Source organism: Macaca thibetana, chromosome 15, assembly GCF_024542745.1.
Source record: "Macaca thibetana thibetana isolate TM-01 chromosome 15, ASM2454274v1, whole genome shotgun sequence".
Classification (NCBI taxonomy): domain Eukaryota; kingdom Metazoa; phylum Chordata; class Mammalia; order Primates; family Cercopithecidae; genus Macaca; species Macaca thibetana.
The window spans coordinates 18,450,316-18,473,649 of NC_065592.1; the positions used below are offsets into that span (position 1 = coordinate 18,450,316).

A 23,334-nucleotide genomic window follows, 5' to 3' on the forward strand; every position below is an offset into this window, starting at 1 on the left:
GATAACAGAACAGGGGCATGGAACAGAAAGGGGCATTGAGGATGTTGCTGTGTGTGTGCGGTGGGGGGAGTGACAAGGCTTCAGCAATGGTACTCATTCTCTCCAACCAGCTCCCAGCGCTGCCGTCCTCTGATCCACCCTCCACTCTGCATGCCATGGACTGATTGTTCTGAAATCCCATGGATCAAGTCACTCCTCAGCTGAAGACCTGTCCATGATTCCCTGGTACCCAGAGGATAGAAACCCAGTATTTAAAACCTCTCTGACCAGGTCTTCTGGTCAGCTCCCCACCTCAACCCTCACACTCCTGCTCACTAGCCCCCAGGCATAGTGGGCTCCTCCAGCGGCCAAGCCTTCGCCTATGGGGCCTTCCTGCCTGGAATGCCCAACTCCCCCTTCTCAGCCTTGTCTGACTCTCAAGTAGGAAAGGCACTCTTTGGCTCCCTGAGCCCTTTGGCACTTATCACAGAGCACTCCGGGCGTTAACGGCCACTGTCTCCGTCTTGGATTAGAGTGGATATCCAAGGGCCGGGTGGTGTCTGATTCACCTCCCTCTCCAGTGCAGCAGCTCAGCAAGGGCTGACCGGGTAAACTAAAAAATGCAAAGAGCCGAAAGAATTCTGGGAAAGTACACGTTTCCCAGGACTGCCCAGTGACAAGCCCCATACTGAGGCACAGCATCAGGACACCCTGCTGTGGAAGAACCAAAAATTGCACCCTCACGGCTTATCAGGATGGTCCTTGTGTCTGTCTCTTTCAAGGGTTCTGATAATGAAATCTGGGCAAGTCACCCTCCTGCTTTAAAACTTCCAATGGTTCCCAGAGGTCTAGCATAAAATCCAAACTCAAGAGCCCACATAACCTAGATGCTGCCTGGCCCCCAGGTCCTCCTCTTGCCATGCCCCCTCCCTGGCCAGCCTCCCTCGCTTCTTTCAGTTCTTCAAGGACTCCCCCACACTAAAGCCTTACCCAGACTGCCTCTCCGCCTGGGGGGCTCCTCCGTTCCCTGCTCACTCAGCCACCTCCCTCTCCCTCTTCAGGTCTCACTTTTTAGGGGAGGCTTCCCTGATCTGTCCAGATAAGACCTCACCACTCCCACCCAATCCCACACGCTCCCATAACCCGATCGTTTCCTTCACAGCAAGAATTAATCTTTGGTGTAAATAATGATCTACCGGAAGACCCATGAGGAATGGGAAGGTCTTGTTTTTTGCTGATTCTCAAACACCCAGCTCAGAGGCTAAATATCTCTCAAATGAATGAAGATATGAATGGATGAATGAATGAATGAATGAATGAACCTACATACATATATCAAGACAAGAAGGTGGGCAGAATCCTAGGGAACGCTGAGGCAGAAAAAACAGGGCCCTGGGCCGGGCATCGTGGCTCACACCTGTAATCCCAGCAGTTTGGGAGGCCAAGGTGGGCAAATCACTTGAGGTCAGGAGTTTGAGACCAGCCTGGCCAACGTCGTAAAACCCTGTCTCTACTAAAAACACAAACATTAGCCAGGTGTGGTGGCACAAGCCTGTAGTCACAGCTACACGAGAGGCTAAGGCAGGAGAATCATTTGTATCTGGGAGGAGGAGGTTGCAGTGAGCTGAGATCATGCCACAGCACTCCAGCCTGGGCACCACAGCAAGACTCCGTCTCAAAAAAAAAAAAAAAAAGAAAGAAAGAAAGAAAAAGAAAAACAGGGCCCTAACTAAAAAGAGAGGAGGGGCTCTAACTGAAAAAAACCCAGGGCCCTAACTAAAAAAGTCAGGAGGATAAACAGGGCCCTAACTAAAAAGACAGAAGGAAATAAACCAGACAGTGCAGCCTCCCAGAAGCAAAAGGAGGGAGTTTCTAGAACTGCACCAGAGACTGGTACATGGAATCCTGAGGAAAGCACTAGATTGGACATTGAGGAGGTCACTGGGGCCTCCGTGATTGAACCAAGGTTCCGTGGAGGTGGGCACAGGGCTGGTACATTGCAGGGGGCAGAGGAGTAAAGGGTAGTGAATAAGCAAAGCTCTCAGGTGATGGGTGCTCAGCTGGGCCTATGCCAGCCTGGCCCTGCAGGGTCTATGGAAGACAGGGCCCCTGTGTCACAGTTACCAAAAGCATCAACAGGGCATAACATTCTTTTTTGTTGACAGATCACTTTGAGGTAACTTGGCTTTTGGAGTTGTCAGGGCTCAGTCTCAAAGGCAGGCGCATCAGAGCCAAGACTCGGCCCTCAATTCCTCCTATTAGGGCAGCACTAGGGCCACCTCTTTGTCACCAAAACCTTTGGGTAGCAGCTGATGGGGCGAGTCACCTTTCTGGGCCCAGCAGGCCTTTCGGGAATCACTGGCTTTTGGGGTACAACATCCTGGGGACCATCAAAAAGCCCTTTCACCTGAGCTTTGGGAAAGAGGAACCGCTCCGGCTGTGGGCGGCTCGCGTCACCATCTGGAAGCCAGCTGGGCCACAGCAGACGTGTAAGTCCTGTGTGCATTCATCCCCTTCTCCTTTTGGCAGAAAAGGGATGGTGTGGGCGGAGAGGTGTTTTCCTGGGTTCTTGCACAATTGCTAATTAGAAATTCACTTTTGTTTGGGTGTTGGAAGCTGGGCGATTCCCCCTAGTAGCGATCCTTCCTGTCTCACTGGTCACAAAGCCCTTTGGCATCTACGAGCTCACTGGGTCCACAGAGCAGCTTTGTTAGGTGGGTAGGGGAGACCAAGGCACCCGTCTTACAGATGGAAAAACCGAGGCTGCAGCTGGGAGGTGAGCCAGTCTCCTGGCTTCCAGCCCAGGACTCTGCACTCCTCCCCCCACCTCCCCGCCTACTTCAGCAGGTCACCTGTGAATCTGATAGTCAGGTGGGCCCCACCCTGCCAGCTGGCCCCAGTGGGCATGACTCATCTGACTTCCCCATGACTCACACGCCTCGGGTGCTCCTCCTCTGGTCAACAAGTCTGGAGACTTGGCAAATGGACCCCCATTTTTCTCACCTCTCCAAAGTCTCTGGGAAGAATTCCTGCACCTCCTCTTTATGGGGACTCTACTCTTCTACAGAAGAGCCACCAAGGCCTTGAGAGGGAAAGCCACTCTCCTAAAGTCACACAGCAAGCAGGCAGCACAGCCAGGGTGGGAGCCAGGCATCCGGGCACTGAGCCCAGTCCCTGCCTCCTCCCCACAAGATCACTCTCGCCTGACCTCCCTCTCAAGGGCAGGAAAGGAGCAGAGACGCACTCTGAGCCTTATTGGGAAGACCTCAGGGACTCCCCTGAATCCACTGCGGCTACAGTGGCTGCTTCCACCACTGAAGTCCCCTCCAGGCTTCCCTGGGCAGCCAGGGCGGGGTTTAACAGGAGGACAGGTGTCTGCATTGCTCTACCTACCTAACAGGGCTGTGCAGGGTGAAGAGCGCTGCTCTGTGGGAAGGCACCCGGACCAAGGCCGAAGCACTGGACAAAGAGCTATGAGCACCACCTGTAAAAAAAGGGCACAAGAATGTCAGCCTCAGGGGGAGTTCAAGGTTATCTGGTCAAATCCCCATTTGATGTTTCAACTCCTTTCCTCCCCTCCACCAGGGGTCACACAATCAGTACTTGCACACATCCGGCAACAGGGCACTCACTACCTGCCAAGGCTGCAAGACCTGCTGCTGGAGGGTTTGGCTGGGTAAAAGAATTTTCCTAAGGACGCACTAAAATCTCTCTCTTCTTATGCCTTGTACCTGCTGGTACTAGCTCTGCCTCCTTCTGGGTCAGCCAGAACAGGTCTGTCCCCCTCTTTCCTGATGGCTCTTTGGAGATTTGAAGATAGTGATCCTGGGCCCCTCAAGTCTTCTACAAAGTGTGCACCCCCTTTCCTCCAGCTCTTCCTGAGACCAGGGTTTCTGGTTCGCTCACCCTGTTCCCTGATCTGCTCCAGATGAACTCTGTCCCTACTGACAGGACAAGACCCAGAATTAGACAATCAGACAAGCTCTACCCAGGGCAGGGCGAGCAGGACTCTCACCTCCTTCATTACAGATATCATGCTTCTATTAATTCAGCCTAAAATCCCATTCACATTTAAGGTAGTCCTATTGCATGGCTGAATTCAGTTTACAGTCAACCTCAGAGTTGTACTTTAGGACTCTGGAGTTATATAAACTGGGCCCTGACTTAACTGTGTAAGTTGAGCAAGCTACATCACTTCTCCGAGTCTCAGTCGCCTTCTCTGTTCAAGAGGGATAATATTAGAACCTACAATGAGATCAAACATGTTCAGGGTTTTGCACAAGGCATATGTTTACTCTAATTATTACCCTGATTATTAATAACTAAATTTCTAAGTCTTTTGCCTGCAAATTGTATCTTTCTCATCCTGCACATGTGCGGTTTGGGGACCCACCCTGTTGATTTGTCATATTCGCAGCTCTGTGCCTCAACATCACTCTATTACTGTTCTAATGCACTACAGCTGAGCAAGACTACATTATCAATGTCTGGTGACAGGACTTTCTCTCCCTCTAGGCTGTCAGCTCCTCAGAGGCAAGGATTCTGTCTGCTTCACCTCTGAAGCTTCAGCATGGCATGTGCCCAGCAAATGGCAGGGCCAGTGGACATATGCTAGATGAGTGGATGAAGGACCACCCCACATCAGCTCATCGTGGAGTATGCAGCTCAGTCCCCCCGCCTCTCAGGGACAACTTGGATCTTCACCCTTCCTCGCCACTAAGAATTCCAGTCAGCTACATTCAGAGGAAAGCTGAGCAAACTGGCTCCTGCCCACGCTGGAAAATTTCTCTGCCTAAACCAGCTTCCCCAAGCCGAGGGGAAGGTCCAAGATCCCGAAGGTGGCAGGGCCATGCAGGCTCCTGGGATTAAGACACAAACAAGCCCTGTTCTCAGGCCGACAGTAAATGATCCAGACAGTCTTGATGACTTGTGCATTGTGACTGACACGGGATACAGCCACGGAAGTGGAGTCACGGTACCCAAAACCAGAGACATCAGAGGCAGACACTTATCTGGGCTGCAGGACCTGGTGCCCACTTCTGTGGGCCTTTCTCAAAGACTATGGCAGAAACTTCCTGGTTCCAAGGGACGGGCCAAAGCAGAGTTGGGTTTTGTTGTTCCGGCAAATAACTAATGACCTCCCGCACTATGTCAACTCTGTGTGAGGATGAGCCTTTCGAATCCAGCTCCACTTCTTTCTACACACCCCAAATTGCACTCTCATCCTCAGATGCATATTGCAGTGCTGCATTTGTTCCCAAGTGCAACCTGCTCCTTCCCAACTGCACCTCATCTCAGCAAACAGCACTACCATCCACCATCCACCATCCACCCAGTGGACCAGTCCAGACGCCAGGCTCTCACCCTCCTCAACACACCACCTCACCCCTTTGCTCTGTCACTCTCCCCTCCAATGTATCACCATGTCTTGCTAGTTCAACCCCTGACTGCCTCCAGAGTGTCACCCCTTCTCTCCACCTCAACGCCAACATCTTGGTCCATAACCCCATCACCTCTCGCCTGCATGACTGCAGAACCTTCCTAACTGATCCTCCTGCATCCTCTCCCTCCTACAATGCATCCTCCTCAGAGCAAGCCCAGACCATGCCACTCCTCTGCCCAGACTCTACCATGGCTCCACTGTGGCCCCAGATAAAGTCCAAGATCCTTAACAAACCTCTCCACATTCTTCATGACCTGTCCCCTTCAACTCCTTCAGCCTCAGCCCTCATGGCTTCCTGTCTTCCACTATACCCCACCAGGCTCCAGCCAGATGCAACGGCACTCTGTTCCTGAGTCCTCCATGTAGTTTCCGCACAGACCTCCACACCCACTAGTCTTCCCAGTCACACTCTACAGTCTATTTGCAAGTCAGCCTCCCCAGTTGCTCCCGTGTATCCCAGAGCCTGGCCTAGGGCTGGGACCACCGCAGCTCAAGATTTACCAAAGTAAGAAACTATGACTCCCATGCGTGCACACGTGTGTAACATACGTGCACATGCACACACACATTCGTAGAGCCGGCTAAGAGTGCAGATGCTGCCATCTACGGGCAAGAAAAGCATTACACCCTTCCTAAGATTCAGACACACCCCAGGAGCCTCCAAGCTCTCAGACTCAGCAGGGTTTAGAATTAGCCTCAGCTAAGTCCAAGTTGGTCTGTTTTCCATTTTGGACCTTAAGGCTGCAGCAGTTTAAAAACAAAGTCGGCAAAACCACTGACTCTAGTCCACCGCCCACACACTCCAGATGGAGCCATAAAGAGAAGGGTTGCGTTCCAGCACTCACAATCCCAGCCCAGGGCTCTCACTACGTGCCTGTTTGCTGAATCATATCTTAGGGCATAGGAACAGAAGATGCCTTCCAATAGTCTCAGCTGTGGAAAGGCCAGCCTTTGGGGAGAGAGCTCGCCTGGTGAAAGTGTGCAAGCCACCACGGAACCCTGTCTGTCTACGTGGCTAAAAAGGAGCTTTCTGCTCTGGAGGTGGGATCGGGGGAGGCTGGAGCAGAGCATTTTTCTCTCCTAAAGGACTGCTCCCAGTTCATTGGAAGGGCCTTCAGACCTGATGGGAGTAACATGACATCTGTCCATTAATGCCATAAGGGTTCGAATGGCCACCCTTAATAACAATAGTTATAATTTTCTGTGCATCTTCCAAGTGTTAAACTCTGCAGGCATCATGTCTCATTGTCGCAATAACTCTACCAGGCAGCAATCTTTGTCCTCATTTTGCAAAGCTAGGACACAAGCTCAGAGAGGTGAAGTAATGTGCTCAGGGTCACACAGCTAAGATGTCTGGGCAGTTCCCACCAATGCAGGCTGCCTCCCCTACGTCTTAACCTCACTATATTTCAAAGCTGTAAGGCTAGGCCTCTTGCTCACTAGAAAAACAAACAAACAAACAAAAAACACGCAAATCTTCGGGTACTCTAGCTCATGGGCCAGCAAAGTTTTTCTGTAAAAGGCCAGACCGTAAATATTTTAGGCTTCATAGGCTACACACCCTCTCTGTTGCATATTTTTCCTTGTTTATTCGTTATTGTTGTTTTTTAACAGCACTTTAAAACTATAAAACCATTCTTAGCTTAGAGGCATACAAAAACAGACTGGGGCCTCCCCAGGGCTGTAGTTTGCATCCATAAATACAAAGAGAATAATGTTTATAATCACAAATACAAAAACTTCTGGTGAAAAGGTTGATCAAATGCTAGCTGTATTTCTCCCCTTCCAATGGCTTTCCACTGAGTCACTCTCTCTCCTAAAGAAGGACCCTACTTTGCTCCATATTTAAGCAGCAAAGTATTTCAGGGGCTGTTCAGATTCTAGAAACTCATAGCTGCAGATAAAATAGATAAGCCAGATATCGAAAACAAGACATTACAAGATCTGGGCTCCAGACTCAACTCTGTTACTGTGACTGGCTCTTTAGCCCTGAAACAAGGGACTTGCCTCTTAAGCCCCTTTTCTCGTAAGTATTGATTCTACATGAATAATAGATTGATTTCAAATCTTACAACTGAAAATGTGATCCCTGGACCAGCGACATCAGCATCACTAGAAATGCAGAGCCTCAGGCCCCACCCAGACTTGTGGAACCAGAATCTGCATTTTAACAAAAGCCCCAGGTGATCTTAGAATGCTCTAGAACATATTTTCTGTCCATCTGAAACACAGTCCACAAAATCTTTGTTAGCAATGAGGAGAGAAAGGGTCTACAGACATCTTTCATGATGTCATGGTATTAAGTCCCTGACCTAACGCACGGACCAGTGACTTCATAAAGCACTCCACTCTAGGACCAATTGACAGACCAAGATCTACCACCGGATCTTAAAGTAAAACCTTAGCCAGGCAGAAAGTAGACCTAGGGGAACAGGAGAAGGTGCTATTCCCCATATTATGGAGTGCGGGGGGGAATAGGTTAGAGAGAGAAATGACTTACCCAAGACCACACAGCCAAGACAAACTAAGTGGACATGACCACCACCAGGTTTCTTAATCTTCCTTAGTCAGGCCTTAGGTTTCATGAGAACTGAAATCATTTCGGCTTGGTAGAGCAGCAATCAGAGGGCTTGCTGTTGGCTTTGGGAAATTCACTTGCTCTCTCAGGGCACAAGTATCTGTAGCCATGAAGTGAGCGGGTAGAGCCAGGCAATTCGTAAGGCCCTGCCATAAAAGTCATGTTCTGGAAAGTTTTGAGATGAGGAGGCAGTCAGGAGGGGTGCCCTATGCCAAGGGTCACCACAGTCACACCAAAGTCTCTGGGGGATGGGACCTCAGAGCCAAGTCCTTCAGTCCTTTGTGAGGAGGCTGAGGAGGGACCTGGTGTGGGCCCTAGTCATGCATCCCCTTGGGGCCACCTCAGCTGGTCACCACAGGCTGGCATGCATGCTAAGGATGTAGCCCATTTTACAGATGAGGAAAATACGTCCTCAAGAGGGACTAGGGCTTCTTACCAAAGCAAAGAATTTTTCCCTTCAGCTGACAACAGTGCAAGGGTATCCTGTATTCAGAAAACCTAACATGTGAACACACAGATGCGTGCAAATGGTTGATCTGGGAATAATCAGGCTCTTTATAAATTGCACATTCTATTTTACCGACAGATTCGTTACAAAAAGGATTCATTCTGGGCTTTGATGGCGAGGCTCCCAGTGCAATGCCTCTCACACTTGAATCTGCACACGAATTCCATGGGGATCTTGTGAAAATCTGGATTTGGATTCGGTAGGCCCAAGGTGGATAGGGTTGCCAGATAAAACACGAGATGCCCAGTTAAATCTAAATGTCAGAAAGACATTAAGATGTCTTGGTATAATTATGCCCCAAACCCTCCTCGGTGTACTCATGCTTAACTGGCACGCTGTTTGTTATTTGCTAAATAAGGCAACCCTAAAGGTGGAGCCTGAAATCCCACATTTCTGAAAAGCTCAAAGATGAAGCCTTAGTACATTTAAAATGCAATTTAAATCTATGAAAACTATGTTTATGCAACTAAGAATTTTATGGTCTTTTTTTAAAGACCACTGAAAAGGGTAGGCAGGCATCTCTCACCTTCTAAAAGAGCATAGAAAGAATTCTGGCTGCCACTGGAACTGGGAACTTGCCTTCCAAAAGAAACAGGTACTGTGGTGGGAGGGGAGGTGGAAGGGGGATGAGTACAGGCCAGCCCACAAAAGCCCATTTTACCTCCATTCTAAACAACACAGTTCCGCTGGACGACCACTTCCTGAACTGAAGCTTAGGACTCCAAGAAATATGGCCGTTTCTTTTCTGAGTCCATGAAATGGGAAGGATCTGTCCCTACCTGCTTCCTTCCCAGGGCTCTTTGGAGTCAGATGAGATAATACAAATTCCCAGCATCCACATGATTGCACTGGCCAAGCATCGTGTTATATACTTTGTAGAATTCTGTGAAGTGAGTATTGAAGCTCTAACCGTATAGTTGAGAAAAATGAAACTCAGTGAGGTGATGTCCTCAAGGTCTTATGGCAAGTGCAAAATATAAACCGGAAGGAGAACCAAGTTCTCTCCGCTTCTTCGGCCTGGCAACCTAACTTGTTAGGCTTTATTGCTGCTGAATTGTTCAAGTATATTTGCCAAATGAATGAATGAAATGTAACGTTTCAGGAAAATGGTCGCTGTACTCTATAACAAGACAGCTGAGCTTTTTATAACCAGCTTCAGATGCTCCTAAAGAATGCTGCCACTCTCACGGTTGGCTGGTAGGAATAAGGACTACTGTAACCCTTATGAGTAGAAATTTAGCATGACACAGATTCTTCACTTGGCCAAACTTTAGCCAGGCTTCTGAACCTTCTCCTCGGCCCACCTGTGCACTTCCTTGTAAAATCCAGTTTTAGCAAAAGAACCCTGCTAAGTCTGTTTAGCCAGAACCCCTCTTCCTTGATATCTGATCGGGCTCCTCATCCTCCACCATGCTCCCAGTGATGTTTGAATCACCCTGGTTTGTCTTCATCAATACTTTTGTTTGGTCGGTTTAGCAAGAATACCCCTTATTCCTGAGCTTCCTCTTAGTAATTTTCCATCCACTGACCCCCACCCTGCTCCGCAGCCAGCAATTCCCACGCGCCCCTGCTGTATTAGGAGTTGAGTCCAAACTCTCTCCCTCACTGTAGGACCCTGTTGCAGTGGTCCCTATACCCAAGGCGATGGTCCTGAATAAAGACTTCCTTACTGTGTTTTAACAAGTATCACTGAACTTTTTTTAACAAGAAAAAGCTATAAAATGTGTCATTTGGACTCAGGAACTCCATCTCTAGGGCTCTCTTCTAGGAAATAATAAAAGAAGAACACACACACAAATTATGCACTAGGTTGTTCACTGCAGTATTGTTTATAAACTGCCTAAATGTTTCATAATTGAGGATCGTTAAGGGAACATGGTATATGCACACCAAAGATAGAATAATAGTAAGTGACGAAAACTCAGGTGGGCATTTATTTCCACTATAACAAAAAAAAGTAGGAGGCAAGTCCCTTGTTTCAGGGCTAAAGAGCCAGTGACAGTAACACGGTCCAGCCTACAGTCCAGATCTTTTAATGTCTTATCTTTGATATCTGACTTATCTGTCTATTTCATCCGCAGCTATGAGTTTCTAGAATCTGAACAGCCCTTGAAATACTTTGCTGCTTAATTGTGAAGCAAAGTAGGGTCCTCTAGGAGAGAGAGACTCAGTAGAGAGCCGTGGAAGGGGGAGAAATACAGCTAGCATGTGATAAACCTTTTCGCCAGAAGTTTTCATACTTGAGATTATAAACATTATTTTCTCTGTATCTATGGAAGCAAACTACAGCCCTGGGGAGCCCCAGTCTTGGTTCTTTGGGGTGATCTTGGGCCAATTCTGTCTCTCTGAGCCTTTTTGTTAATAAATAAAAAGCATTATTTCATTTTTTAATCCCCTGCACTATTGGAATAAAAGATTTAAATTAGAATAAACATTTATCTACTTAGGTATAGTATGCTTTTAAAACTTTTAAAAATTAAATTTAAAAAGAATCCTTAATAACATGAGAAAAATATTGATGATATAATGTTGAGAAAAAACAAAGTCAGAACAGAAAATTATAAATACATGATAACCACAACTGTGTGGGGGTAAAAAAGAAAATGCACTGAAAATATCAGGAAGGAAGGACACCCAGATGTTGGCAGTGGTTTTCCCTGGTTAGTTATGAACACTTCTTTTTTTATATATACTTTTTTATTTTCTAAATTTTCTATCACAAGTGTAATAGAAATAATAAGGTGGGGGGGGGCGGTGAAGGTCCTTGGAGGTAGGGAGAAAAAAGTACATATGCCACCCACACTATCACCGCACACCCACAAAGTTAACTAGTATTTACTTAGTATCCACCAAAACCCAGCCCAGCCACAGCCTCTGTAATAGGAAAATTAAGGGCCAAGCCCCACCCTGAAGGCTCACATATGTCAAATATATATACTTTGCTTGGCAAATAAGTCTGGCCCCGATGATATTCTTATTGAGGTTGGAAAGTAACAGGACTGTTTGCTTAGCCAGCTCAGCAGAATAAAACGAATCCATTCCCACTGGTGTGACCCTTCTCTGGAGTTCCCTGTGAGGCTCCACGGCTTAAAGCCTTTCTGGATCACTCTTGGGAAGAGCCGATTTCAGGGATACTTTATAGCCCAGGAAGAAAACTGTTCTCATCCCTTAACCCAAGCACTGCATGCAAGAGGTGAAGAGGCACCCTGTGAGGCAGAGCAAGCAAGGGACGAGGGAGGAGCAGGAGGGCCTGGGAAGGAACTTGACAGGCCATGTGTGGCCCCTGGGGACCCCTGGGCAAGGATGCTCTCGTCTCCAGGCCTGAGTTTCCTCACTGGTAAAATGGGTTACATAATGACAACCCCAGGACTACTGTGAGACTCAAAGAAGAGAATGTGAGTCCTTTTACTGTTCTGAGCCTCAGTTTCCTCATCTGTAAAATGGAGTCAATATCTCTCCCTCGTAGATCTGTTAAAAGATTTAAAAAGACAGTGAAAGCAAAAGGTGAACATACATAGTAAGTGTGTTACATATGGTGGCCATTATTATTGTTGCTTGTAGAGCAGGGATGGGATACATAAACAGAATCCTAGACCTCGACTTTCTTATCTGCAAAATGGGGCAATCGATTCCGTCTGAAAACATTAAATTCAAGAACAGCAGCTGAATCACCAGCTGCACCACTGCAGGCTCACTTTGTGTCTCAGACATGCTGGACCCAAGTTCATGTGGGAAGCACAAAGCCCTCCAACTCAGAGGCCATCGGAGCTGGGAAGGCTGACATTATGCTGTCCACCCCACAGTGCAGAATGGACACTGGGGCCCAGAGAAAGGCATGCATTAGCCCAAGTCACCCAGCACTTTGTCACTGGCAAAGCCAGGACCCAAGTCCAGGCCTTCAGCTGCCCACCCCTGCCCACAACACCCACTGCTTTTCTCTGCCCTATTCTTAAATTGCTGATGTGGTCCCAGGCAGGGCAGAGGAGAGCAGGCATATGGCAGGGGAGGGAGACAGGGGAGGGGAAGCTGGCCAGCAGCAGGAACTGAGCCTGCCTGTGGTCTCCAGCTTCACAAACCACATCAGGCTGAAATATGACACACGCTCACTCAGTTGAAAGCGAGGAGATATTTTTACTTAACATCCCCCGGCTGCCTAAACACTGGTCTCTTTTTTTCCCTTCCTCCCAAAAATGCATAACCCCTGGGACGTGCTTTTCTCTGCTTCTGCTGGCATTTTCTCAGGGAATAACCAAGGAGCAGGAGGGTGCCCATGTTTCCTTGCTTTGCCAGATACATTTCCAGAACACGGGCTCGACTGATGAAAAGGGGGGACCAGTCCTGGCTGGGCTCTCACCTCACCACATGACCTTGCTGGGCAAGTCCTGTGTCCTCTTGGAGCCTTGATTCCCTGCAATGGAGGGGAGACTGACCTACATTCGAGGGTCCTGTAGATGGCACAGGAAAGTATGAGTTTACAAACAGCCCTGGGAGGCCCCTCCAGGCCTCTCTGCTGCAGGGCTGAGCTCTCCAAGCTCTGCATACCGACTCCCACCCCTCATAACAGCATAACAAACTCCCTTACCAGTTCTCCTAAAGCCAGGACTAGAAAGAATTTTCAAGAGAATGTTTAGTGCCGTCATTAAGAGCTATGGCTCTGTCGTCAGACCTCTGGAATCCTTGCACCATCACCCAATAGCCACACAACCCGGGGCATGTTATTCAGCCTAAGACTCAGTTTCCTCACCTGTAAAAGAGCATACTAGTATCTACCTCAGAGGAATTGCAAGGAATCAATAAAGTAATAAATGTTCCAGTACTTGGTATATTTAAAAAATAGCTTTTTTTTCCCTCTTTTCTTTGTTTGTTTTGAGATAGTCTTGCTCTGTCACCCAGGCTGGAGTGCAGTGGCATGATTTCAGCTCACTGTAACCTCTGCCTCCAGGGTTTAAGCAATTCTCATACCTCAGCCTCCCAAATAGCTAGGATTACAGGCCCATCCCATCACGTCTGGCTAATTTTTGTAATTTTAGTAGAGATGAGGTTTCACCATGTTGCCCAGGCTGGTCTCAAACTCCTGGCTTAAGCCATCCACCCAAATCGGCCTTCCAAAGTATTGGAATTACAGGTGTGAGTTACAATGCCCAGTTAAAAGATAGTTTTTTATTATTATCATGCAAACCAACATCTCTCCATTCTACAGATGAGGAAACTGAGGCTCAGAGAGATAGGATTTGCCCAAGATCACCCAAAGAACCAAGACTGGGGGTCCATTTCCAAGTCAGTGCTTCTAACTTCTCTCACACCTGTGGTCTCTGATAAGCAAATATATACACTCAGAGACCACAGACATAGGATGTAAAAGTTTAATGAAAGAAAACCAGAGATCAATGTCTCAGCAAAGTACCATAGACCAAGCAGAAATCATCTCTATGACCCACATCACAAATGACCCAAACTATTCACATGGAGTAGGGGAAAGTGGCCCACTGTCACTGGATGGCTAAGAGTGAAGGCATCCAACCAACGTGTTTGGCAGAAGCGCACACACACCACTGTTAACAGTGGCGACCTCTGAGGAAAGAGGAGGGCTTGGGGGGATAAAAATTTATGTTTGAATCTTTAACAATATTTTTTGTTTGTTTTAAAACTCATGAAAAAGAAAAAAAATTACAATGCTGAATACCTTAGCAGCCTTCTCCAGTAGGTATAGCCTGTTGTCTGCTTTTAGATGAAATTTATAGCAGGTTCTGAGACCTTCAGCTGGGCTTCCAGAATCTGCTGCTCTGACCCATCCCAGTGGCCACGCTCTAGTTCAGACCTGCATTCTACTTCACTTGAATCATGCAACAGCCTCCTCAGGGCCTTTCTGCCTCCAGATCAGCCTGGTCCAATGCATCCCCCATATCGGCCATTCAGAATAATGAGTTTTTAAAAACCACTGCTCTGTCAAAACCCTTTCTCAGTTCTTCATTGCCTTCAGGATGAAGTCCAAACCTTTAGCTTATAATCTAGTTCCATTTTCATTTAGAGTCTCAACTCCCACCACCCCGCCCTTCTCCCATCCTCCACTCTAGCCACTTGGATGGCTCAGAAAACCTCAGTGCCTTTGCACAAGTGGTTCCTGCTTCTCAGAATGTCTTTTCCTCCAACTCCTGTTTCTCCTGGTAAATGATTACTCATTCTGAGGTCTGGGTCACCCAGACAAAATTAGTCACTCCGCCTGCAGGCTGAAGTCACTCTTAATATGGCACGAAAGTGTCAACCACTATAGATGACAAGCATCTTGAGGACAGAGAGCTCTGTCCTCTTCCGAGGCTATTGGGCCCCTCGCAGGGCAAAGCACAGAACACAGGTCCAGAGAAGGGCTGAAAGGAGGGAGGAGGGGTGGAAGGAAATGCCATGCAGGACAAACTCTGCAGCCACCCCTCCTTGGAGCAGCCTGTTTCCAGGCTCATGTTAGTCCCTAATAAAAGGACTATGGAAAATTCTGGAGTAAACTTCCCTTCCCTGATTCACACAGAAACCTTCTTTGCTGCTGTGTAACTCACCGAATGCCAACCCAAGCTCCCCTGGCTGTTTACAATTTCCCTGGCATTTCTAAATAGCAAGGCCCCAGAAAGAAAAATGGAGTTTCAAAGGAGCTGAAAGCCGACCGTTCCCATCCCCATTCTTACTCCTCTGTTTCCAAGCCTCTCTCCCTTAACAGCCCCAGGAAACACCAACCAGCATCCCCAAGTGTGTATGTACTGGGGGGGGGGGGCGGTGGGGAATGCTTGTCCCTTTAGTGAACGGAACACCCAAGAAGGAGGCTAAAGTCCCTCCCAGCAAGGAATCCACAAAGAGCAGACTGGAATTGGGTCCCAGCCCTAACCTGCCTCACTGTGTGTCAACTAGCCCATCATAAACTCTCTGGGTCCTTGACTTTTCTTAACTGTGAAATGGGGATGGGGTAAGATTCTAGCAAGCTATGGTCGCTGTAAAGGGCAGAGCGGTGAGAGTTTCTGGTGCCCTGGTCAGAAATGTGGTCCTGGGAGAACACGACACACAGGATTAAGTCTTTGAAAAGTCCCCAAAGGCCAAACAAAAGCGAGAGGCACCTCCCCAGAAGCCCCGCCTTCCACAAAGTCCAATTACCCTCAAGACAGCCTAGAATGAGTTCTGGGTGTTTTAAAAGCCCCTTCCATGCTCTGAGGAGGGTGTGAGGACAGGATAAAGCGGCAGATGTCTGGGCAGAGAAGGAGCTAGGAAGAAAGCCAATGTCACCTGCTCGCCCACACCCCCAGCCCCCAGTCTTCCGAGGACTGGCTCTTCTCCCCGGGCACTGCGCAGACCAGCCAGCCTGCACTGGACCAGAGGGAAGTTGCTGTTATTTAGGTTTTGGGGGGCTGGATCCCAGAAGACATGGGGGATCAGGGAGAAGGGGTTCCAATCACTGTCTTCAACTCCGAAAGAAGCTTCCGTGTGAGTCAGGGAAGGGAACACTGCAGGGCCGGGGAGGAGCCAGCAGCTACAGGTAGCAGGCGCCCGAAGATTTCAGACAGTACAAGGAAGAACTTTCTAACAGTCCTCAGAAAGAGGAAGAAGCCGAAGAGGAAAGCAAGCACAGGTATCGTCCAGGAGGCAAGGGTCCTCTGAGTGGACTCCCCAGCGGGGTCACCGCCCAGACCGTAGCTGGTGGCCCCCTGCATGCCCGGCTCAGACACCCCAAGCGCGGGAGTGACCCCGGGACAGTTCCCCCATCCCGGGGGCGGGGTCGAGGTTATTAGCTCAGGTGCTAGCAGCACAGTGGAATCACGGGGTGGAGGCCTGGCCCCTCTCCTCTCCTGCTCCAGCGTCTCCCCATCCCCTTGCTCCCATCCACACTCTTTGGTCCCCTGGAAGACGGGAAAACTGAGGGCGGAAGCCCTTTTCCAGCGATGCCCCCGCGGCCGGGCCGAGCTCCAGGCGCGCGCGAGACAGGACCGGGAAGGAAGGGAGAGGAAGGGCTCAAATCAGCCCGGGACCCCCAGATGTCCGGGGCCGGGGCTGCGCGCCTCCCCTACCTGCTGCTGCGGCGCTGGAGACGGCGGCTGCTGGGTCCAGCTGTGCTCAGCTGGTTCCGGGCGGCGGGGCTGGGGCGTTGCGGTGCGCGCGGCCGGGGTGGGCAGGGCGCGGGCGGGAGCCGCCCTCGGGGCGGGGCGGCCCGGCAGGCGGGTGGGGGAGGAGCGCCAGGCCCTCCCGTCGGCTGCAGGGCGGGTGGCTCCAAGCTTGCCTTCATCCAGGGCGACCCCTCGCTTCACCTCGCAGGAAGGCACCAAGCCCTCTGCTTTCCCCTGGAGGAAACTGAGGCCTGGAGCACGGAGGGGAGATCTGAAGAGGCCTAGCGTCGGGGAGGAGACCCAGGGCAGCTCCTGAGCTGGCCTGGGGCCAAAGAGCTCAGATGGGGCGGGCAGGCGAGCAATGCTCAACTAGCACCAGCGGAGGCCGATTTCAGCCCCGGAGAGGACGGACTTCAGGAGGCAAAGTGAGACTTCGGAGAGTGACATAGGCTGCACACAAAGCAAGGGAGATTCTTTCCCACGGAAGGGAATAAAGAGGAAGAGCGATTCCCAGCTCATTCCGAATGAAGTAACGAAAATGCCAAGTGCATCCCTGGTCCTTAAAGTGGACCATTAAGCAGGCGCCGTGGAGTCAGAAGGGCCTGGTTTGGAACCCCAGACATCAACTAGTCCTGTAACTTTGGGCAAGCGAGCTCACATACCTAAGTCTCCGTTTCCTCGTTTGTCAAATGGGCATCCTGGATTGCCTCTTCATGGGGCGGTTGAGAAGACTCAGTGAGAAAAAGACCTTCAGCACAATGACAAGGCACTGTGGCTTCTGCATAAACGGATGTTCTTATTTGTGTCATAGCAGATATTGTTTGAGGAGATTGAGGAAATCCACATTGGGCAGAAAGATGAGTTCAAGGTCACTTTTAAACAAATGTAAAACTTTGTTGATCTCAACAGCATCTCATATGCATTTGAGACGATAGCCGTTTATAATGTGGCAAGGCATAGGAGGGCCTCCCAACAGTCCTGGTGCACACGTGGGTTCCCAGGGCTCTTGGAGTTGCCGCGTGACTCCAATTTGGAAGGATTCACACACTCAACAGGAGACTGCACCACATGACAGAGATGTCCATTCCCAGCCTGGGTGCTGGCAGCAGCCTCATGTTCAGCCAGGGTAAAGCTCCATCTTAACACAAGATGAAATGTACTACAGTCTGTAATTGCCAGGTGCTGGGGATCAGAGCAGAAAAGGCTGTTGTTTAGCACAGAAGCCAAGAGCACAGCGCTCACTCCCTGGTTTTTCCATTGAATAGCAGCCAGGGAAGCCACAGGACCCAGGGAGTCTCGCCCTGGCTCTTCCTCCTGCCACTCTTTCTTTGTTCAGCACCAGTAAATACAAGAACCATTTCTTGAATGCCTCATGCCATGCTCTGGGCTTCCCACGTATTACCGACTTTCAGTCTCACCTCCCTACCTGACCTCCCAAGGGAGGCATTGCCATGTGTATTTTTCAGATGAGCAGGTCAAGCCCACAGAAAGGGTTAAGTACTCTCTGGAGGTCACACTACTGATACTGCGCAGTCTGCTGTTCTATGCCTGAGTCGTTGGCCCTCCCTTCTTTGCTCAATGTCTTATGTCACACTCTACCACCTTTCTTGGCTTGGGAAATTCTGCCGAGTTCCACTTTCTCTGAGAATAGAAGCAAGGTATCCACCCCCCAGGGAGGCTCACACCATCTCTGCTACACTCTGCTTTCTCCAGAGGCTGCCTGGGGCCCAGTGCAAGGCTGCTGGGGAGAAAAGCAAAAACACAGGCTAATTTGACTCTGGACTCTTTGATTACAAGCCCCGGCATACACATGCCCTGGAATTATCTAACATATCATTTCCAGCCCCAGCAACTGCTCTCAGACAAAGGGAGGTGGAACTCTGAATCCGTGTCCCCATAGAACTGGAGAATTCCACATCACAATGGAGGAAACATTGGAGAACATCTGGTCCAACTCCTCCCGTCAGAGATGGGGAAACTGAGGCCAAGAAAGCAGAAGGGTTCACATTCTAAGCTGGATCTCAGGTTCCACATTCTAAGTTTGATCAGATGCCTACCCATAACCCTGTAATTGCTCTATTTGGTGGCTGGAGAGGAACATGGGAACAGGGCATAACCAGGAATCATTAAAAATGATAATGAAGATAATGATGATGATGATTGATTGATGATGATTGTGATGATGATAACCAATACTTACACAGGAGTGCCCCTCTAGGAACACTTCTAGAAATCTCCTGGTGCTTTGCTTTATGCCTCAACATGTGTATTTTATAGCTGGCAGGATATATCAAGTCTGCCTTTATTTTATTTTATTTATTTTTGTTTGTTTGTTTGTTTGTTTGTTGGTTTTTGGTTTTATTTTTTTTTTGAGGCAGAGTCTCGCTCTGTCGCCCAAGCTGGCGTGCAGTGGCGCAATCTCGGCTCACTGCAAGCTCCACCTCCTGGGTTCACGCCATTCTCCTGCCTCAGCCTCCTGAGTAGCTGGGACTACAGGCGCCCGCCACCACGCCCGGATAATTTTTTTGTATTTTTTGTAGAGACGGGGTTTCACCGTGTTAGCCAGGATAGTCTCATTTCCTGACCTCATGATCTGCCCGCCTCGGCCTCCCAAAGTGCTAGGATTACAGGCGAGAGCCACCGCGCCTGGCCCAAGTCTGCCTTTCATGGATGCCTAGAAGTCTTCTTGGTATCCTGTCTTCATTCCTTTCTAGATACCTCTTTGTACTTCTCCCCCCATTGGATCTAGGCACCGGAAAGGCCTGTTTGTCCTGGATCCTCACCTCAGAGTGAATGTCTTGCTGATAAGGATCTCCTCTGATGGAAGAACTTTGGTATCTTCTTTTGCCAGAAGACCATCTCCTTCCCAGAGTGAGGCTGGGGAGAAATGAAGGCCACACACAGGCCAGGCATTAGACAATTTGGGGGTGCCTGCTCCCTCCTCTGAGAACGCCTCTTCCCAACCAACAGATGGCCCTCACTTGCACCCAGGTTTGTACTGTAACCTTCCCCTGCAACACAGTTGACAGCATGAGGAGTGGATGGCACGACAAAGCTGGACTATTAGAATTTGGAACTGGAAGTTGAGACATGACAATCATGGTTAATTAACTGGGCCTGTGAGGACTGATGATCTCTGAAGGCCAAGGCCGCCATTTTGAAGTGGCCATCTTTCATCGTATTCACAGAGAAAGCCAGTGAGACTCGTTAAATGACTAGAAGGCTGTGGAGAAGCTCACAGAGGAGATGCCTGGGCTGGCCAGCCTGGGAGGCTTCAGGGTTCAGGTGCTCTTCTGATTACAGAGCTGTCCTGGAGCTGGCTTCAGAAGGAGAAGTTATCAGCACAAGTATTTGTGGAGCATCGAACGCCTTGTAGTAGGTCCCTAGAAGCAGAGGATGAGACGGGGATTTCATACAAGGGATTACTTGAGAGAGCATTCTCAGGAGATCCTGAAATAGCCCATGGAACACTAGGGCAGGGGTGCAGCTGGGCCTCAGGACCAGACCACAGGCAGGACCTGGGTACTAAAGGGAACCCAGAAAGTACTCTGTCCCCCATCTTTCATCTCTGCCTGTCTGCTCGCATCACACAAGCATTTCTGCTTTCCAGAAAATGGCTTTTACCAGCAGCAAGCTGGAATCCTTGTTTGTGGTCCACATTCCAAGTTGGATCAGATGCCTACCCTTTATCTAATTAACTCTGGCCCGAGTGGCAGGGTCCCACTGCACAAACCTGGCTGGCTGCTCCCACTGCAACCTGTGGGTGGAGGGGGTGCACTTCCCAGAGAAAAGGGGAGGGGAAGCCTGGCAGAGACAACTGTTTGGACTCAGTCAGCCTTGAAAGGATGGAAAGAATAAGAGTGGAAGTGAGGAAGGGAACAGCGTCTTCTGCTAAGAGCACAGAATAAGCAAAGGTGTGGAGGTCAGAGAAAGACAAAGATGGAAGAAGGAAAGGAGTCTTATTTTCTCCAGCCTCGGTCCCCTTTAGTGTTGTGCTAGTGTTAGGTTCTTAAGAACTGATTTAGTGTGTTTAGTATTATGTTCTTAAGAACTGATTGCTCAATTTCCATGAACTTTTGTGGGTTTTTTTGAGACAGGAGAAATTTCACTGTCACCCAGGCTGGAGTCAGTGGCACAAACATGGCTTCCTGCAGCCTTGACCTCTGGGCTCAAGCAGTCCTCCTGCCTCAGCCTCCCAAGTAGCTGGGACCACAGGCACATCCCACCAGGTCTGGCTAATTTTTATATTATTTGTAGATTTTAAGTCTCTCTCTGTTACCAGGCTGGTCTTAAACTTTTGGACTCAAGAGATTCCCCCCACCTCAGCCTTCGAAAGTGCTGGGATTATAGGAGTGAGCCATCACACCTGGCCACATTTCCATGAATTCTTACAGCCAGCTGTATTAACGCTGTATTAAGCACAGCCTTCGATAACAATCTACATAAACTTATAATTAAGTAAATTTTAAATTGATATGGTCTGGCGGTGTGTCCCCACCCAAATCTCATGTTGAATTGAAATCCCCATAATTCCCATGTGTCAAGGAAGGGACCTGGTGGAAGGGAGGTGATTGGATCATGGGGGCAGTTTCCCCCATGCCGTTCTCATGATGGTGGGAGACCTGATTTTTTTTTTTTTTTTTTTTAAAGACGGAGTTTACCTCTTATTCCCAGGCTGGAGTGCAATGGCACAATCTCGGTTCACCGCAACCTCCGCCTCTGGGGTTCAAACTATTCTCCTGCCTCAGCCTCCTGCGTAACTGGGATTACAGGCACCCACAACCACACCTGGCTAATTTCGTATTTTTAGTAGAGACGGAGTTTCTCCATGTTGGTCAGGCTGGTCTCGAACTCCGGAGCTCAGGTGATTCATCTGCCCCGGCCTCCCAAAGTGCTGGGATTACAGGCGTGAGCCACCTTGCCCGGCCGAGACCTGATTCTTTTAGGAGTTTGACAGTTCCTCCTTCACACACTCTCTCTCCTGCCACCACGTAAGACTTGCCTGCTTCCCTTTCTGCCATGACTGTAAGTTTCCTGAGGCCTCCCAGCCATGTAGGACTGTGAGTCAATTAAACCTCTTTCCTTTATAAATTACCCAGTCTCAGGTATGTCTTCATACCAGTGTGAAAATGACTAATACATAAATAGAGGTAATAAATTCTCAAAACTTAGTACTTCATAATTATTTTATTGTATTTCACTATTATCTGTGCTCTTAAGATTATTTTCGCCATTTATCTATATGGTAGAAATACTATATAATTGTGTGCAATTGCATATCTGTTCTCAACTCCACATTCAGTGACATCATGCTGGTAGCCCAGTCCCCACGGTGGGAGTATTTACACCATGGAGATCAGGAAAGGCTATAAATCAGGGTCTTCCTTCTCCCTCCCCCCAAGAGCCTGTTGTTCAACATTTAGCAGCACACCACTGCTCAAGACCCTGGGCTTCCCCCATTCGACTCACTGCATTCAGATTGTCTATTTACATGTATATCTCATTAGACTGGCAGCTCAGTGGAAGGAGAAAATGTGTTTGCTTGGTTTTCCGACATCATCCTAGTGTCAAATAGTGCTTGGCACAGAGCAGATATTTAACACGTTTTTATTGGATGAATGAATTGGTGAATGAGGAAAGTGACCAGAGATGAGTTTGGTCAGATAGAGTGACTGGGGACACTTCAGGAGGACTCAAGAGAGGGTTGCTCTTTGAATTTCAAGAGCCATTAATCTAGACATGTTCTGAATGCCCCAGGCAGGAATGTGTTTGTCCCACTATTTTAATGAGAACTTAAAACTACGTGTTCCATACAAGCACTGCCAGCTCAGCCCTAAGACTTGGATTCCTAGCAGCTCTGATTCTGTAATTATGTCCAATAAATGCCAGTAAGATGCTAAACAGCATAAGCATCAGAGACTTCACTGTTACACAGCAGAGGATTTCCCAGCTAGCCAGCCTCCCAGGTTAGATTTTTCAGGACAGAGCAAAACTGCCCAGAGGTTCTTCCTCCACAGCTTAACAGAGCTGGCCCTATGAGAGTGGCATGCATAATAACAACTAAAAGCATAATTATAACTACCACATTCTGCATGCTTACTCTATGCTGGTCACTTTATTATTTCAATTAAGCCTGACAATTACCCTCTAAGTTAGGTATTCTTATCTCCAATGTTACAAATAAAATAAATAGACTCAAAAAAGATAAGTAATCTGCTTAAGCTTTCACAGCTAGGTGAGTGTTAGAGCTGGGATTTGAATCCAGGTCTGTCTCCAAAGCCCAGATTCTTTCTACAGCCAGAGTGAAAGAAGGCCAAGGGAAAGGTAAGGTCTTTTCCACGCTTCCTACCCAGGATCAAGAATTATTTAATTTCATCTTGACAACGTTAGGGTCTGATGTTAGGCCCCTCTCTGTACACTTCATATAATGGTTGACTACAACTCATTGTTTCTTTGTATGGAAGGTATTTGGAGCTGTTCAAGAAATGTGGAACTACTTTCAGAAGGTTGTGAACTGCTACGCTTTAGAAACAAAAAGTAATTCATAAAATCCCTTAAACACACCCACACCAAAAAAGTCTTGGAGATGGTGCTATTTTTGTACTCAGAGGCCTTGGAGGACAGGACCCTGAGTTACTCAACCTCTCGGAGTCTTGGTTTCTTCCTCTGATAATAGTATCCACTCAAAGAATTATGGGGAAATTAAATGAATTCTCTATGTCAAGGCCTGAGGCATATAAAGGGCTCT

General features: G+C 48.6%; 2 protein-coding genes across 3 annotated transcripts in view; one reads left to right on the forward strand and one right to left on the reverse strand.

Annotated features, from left to right (window-relative positions):
• Nucleotides 1–16,608, reverse strand: part of GSN (gelsolin) — a 64,476-nt gene extending 47,868 nt beyond the window's left edge. For both annotated transcript variants that reach the window (XM_050761903.1, XM_050761904.1), the window contains exons 1-2: nt 16,551–16,608; nt 3,373–3,463 (exon numbers count right to left, since the gene is read on the reverse strand). The gene's annotated coding sequence lies outside the window, so the exon portion shown is untranslated. The remainder of the gene's footprint in view (nt 1–3,372; nt 3,464–16,550) is intronic.
• LOC126937964 (putative uncharacterized protein GSN-AS1) lies at nt 2,904–3,376 on the forward strand (the record flags this gene model as incomplete). Its single annotated transcript, XM_050761906.1, is given in 2 exon segments — nt 2,904–3,255; nt 3,258–3,376. Coding segments are annotated over 2 exon segments (471 nt in total), but the record flags the coding sequence as incomplete, so codon positions are not given.
• Nucleotides 16,609–23,334: the final 6,726 nt, after the last annotated feature.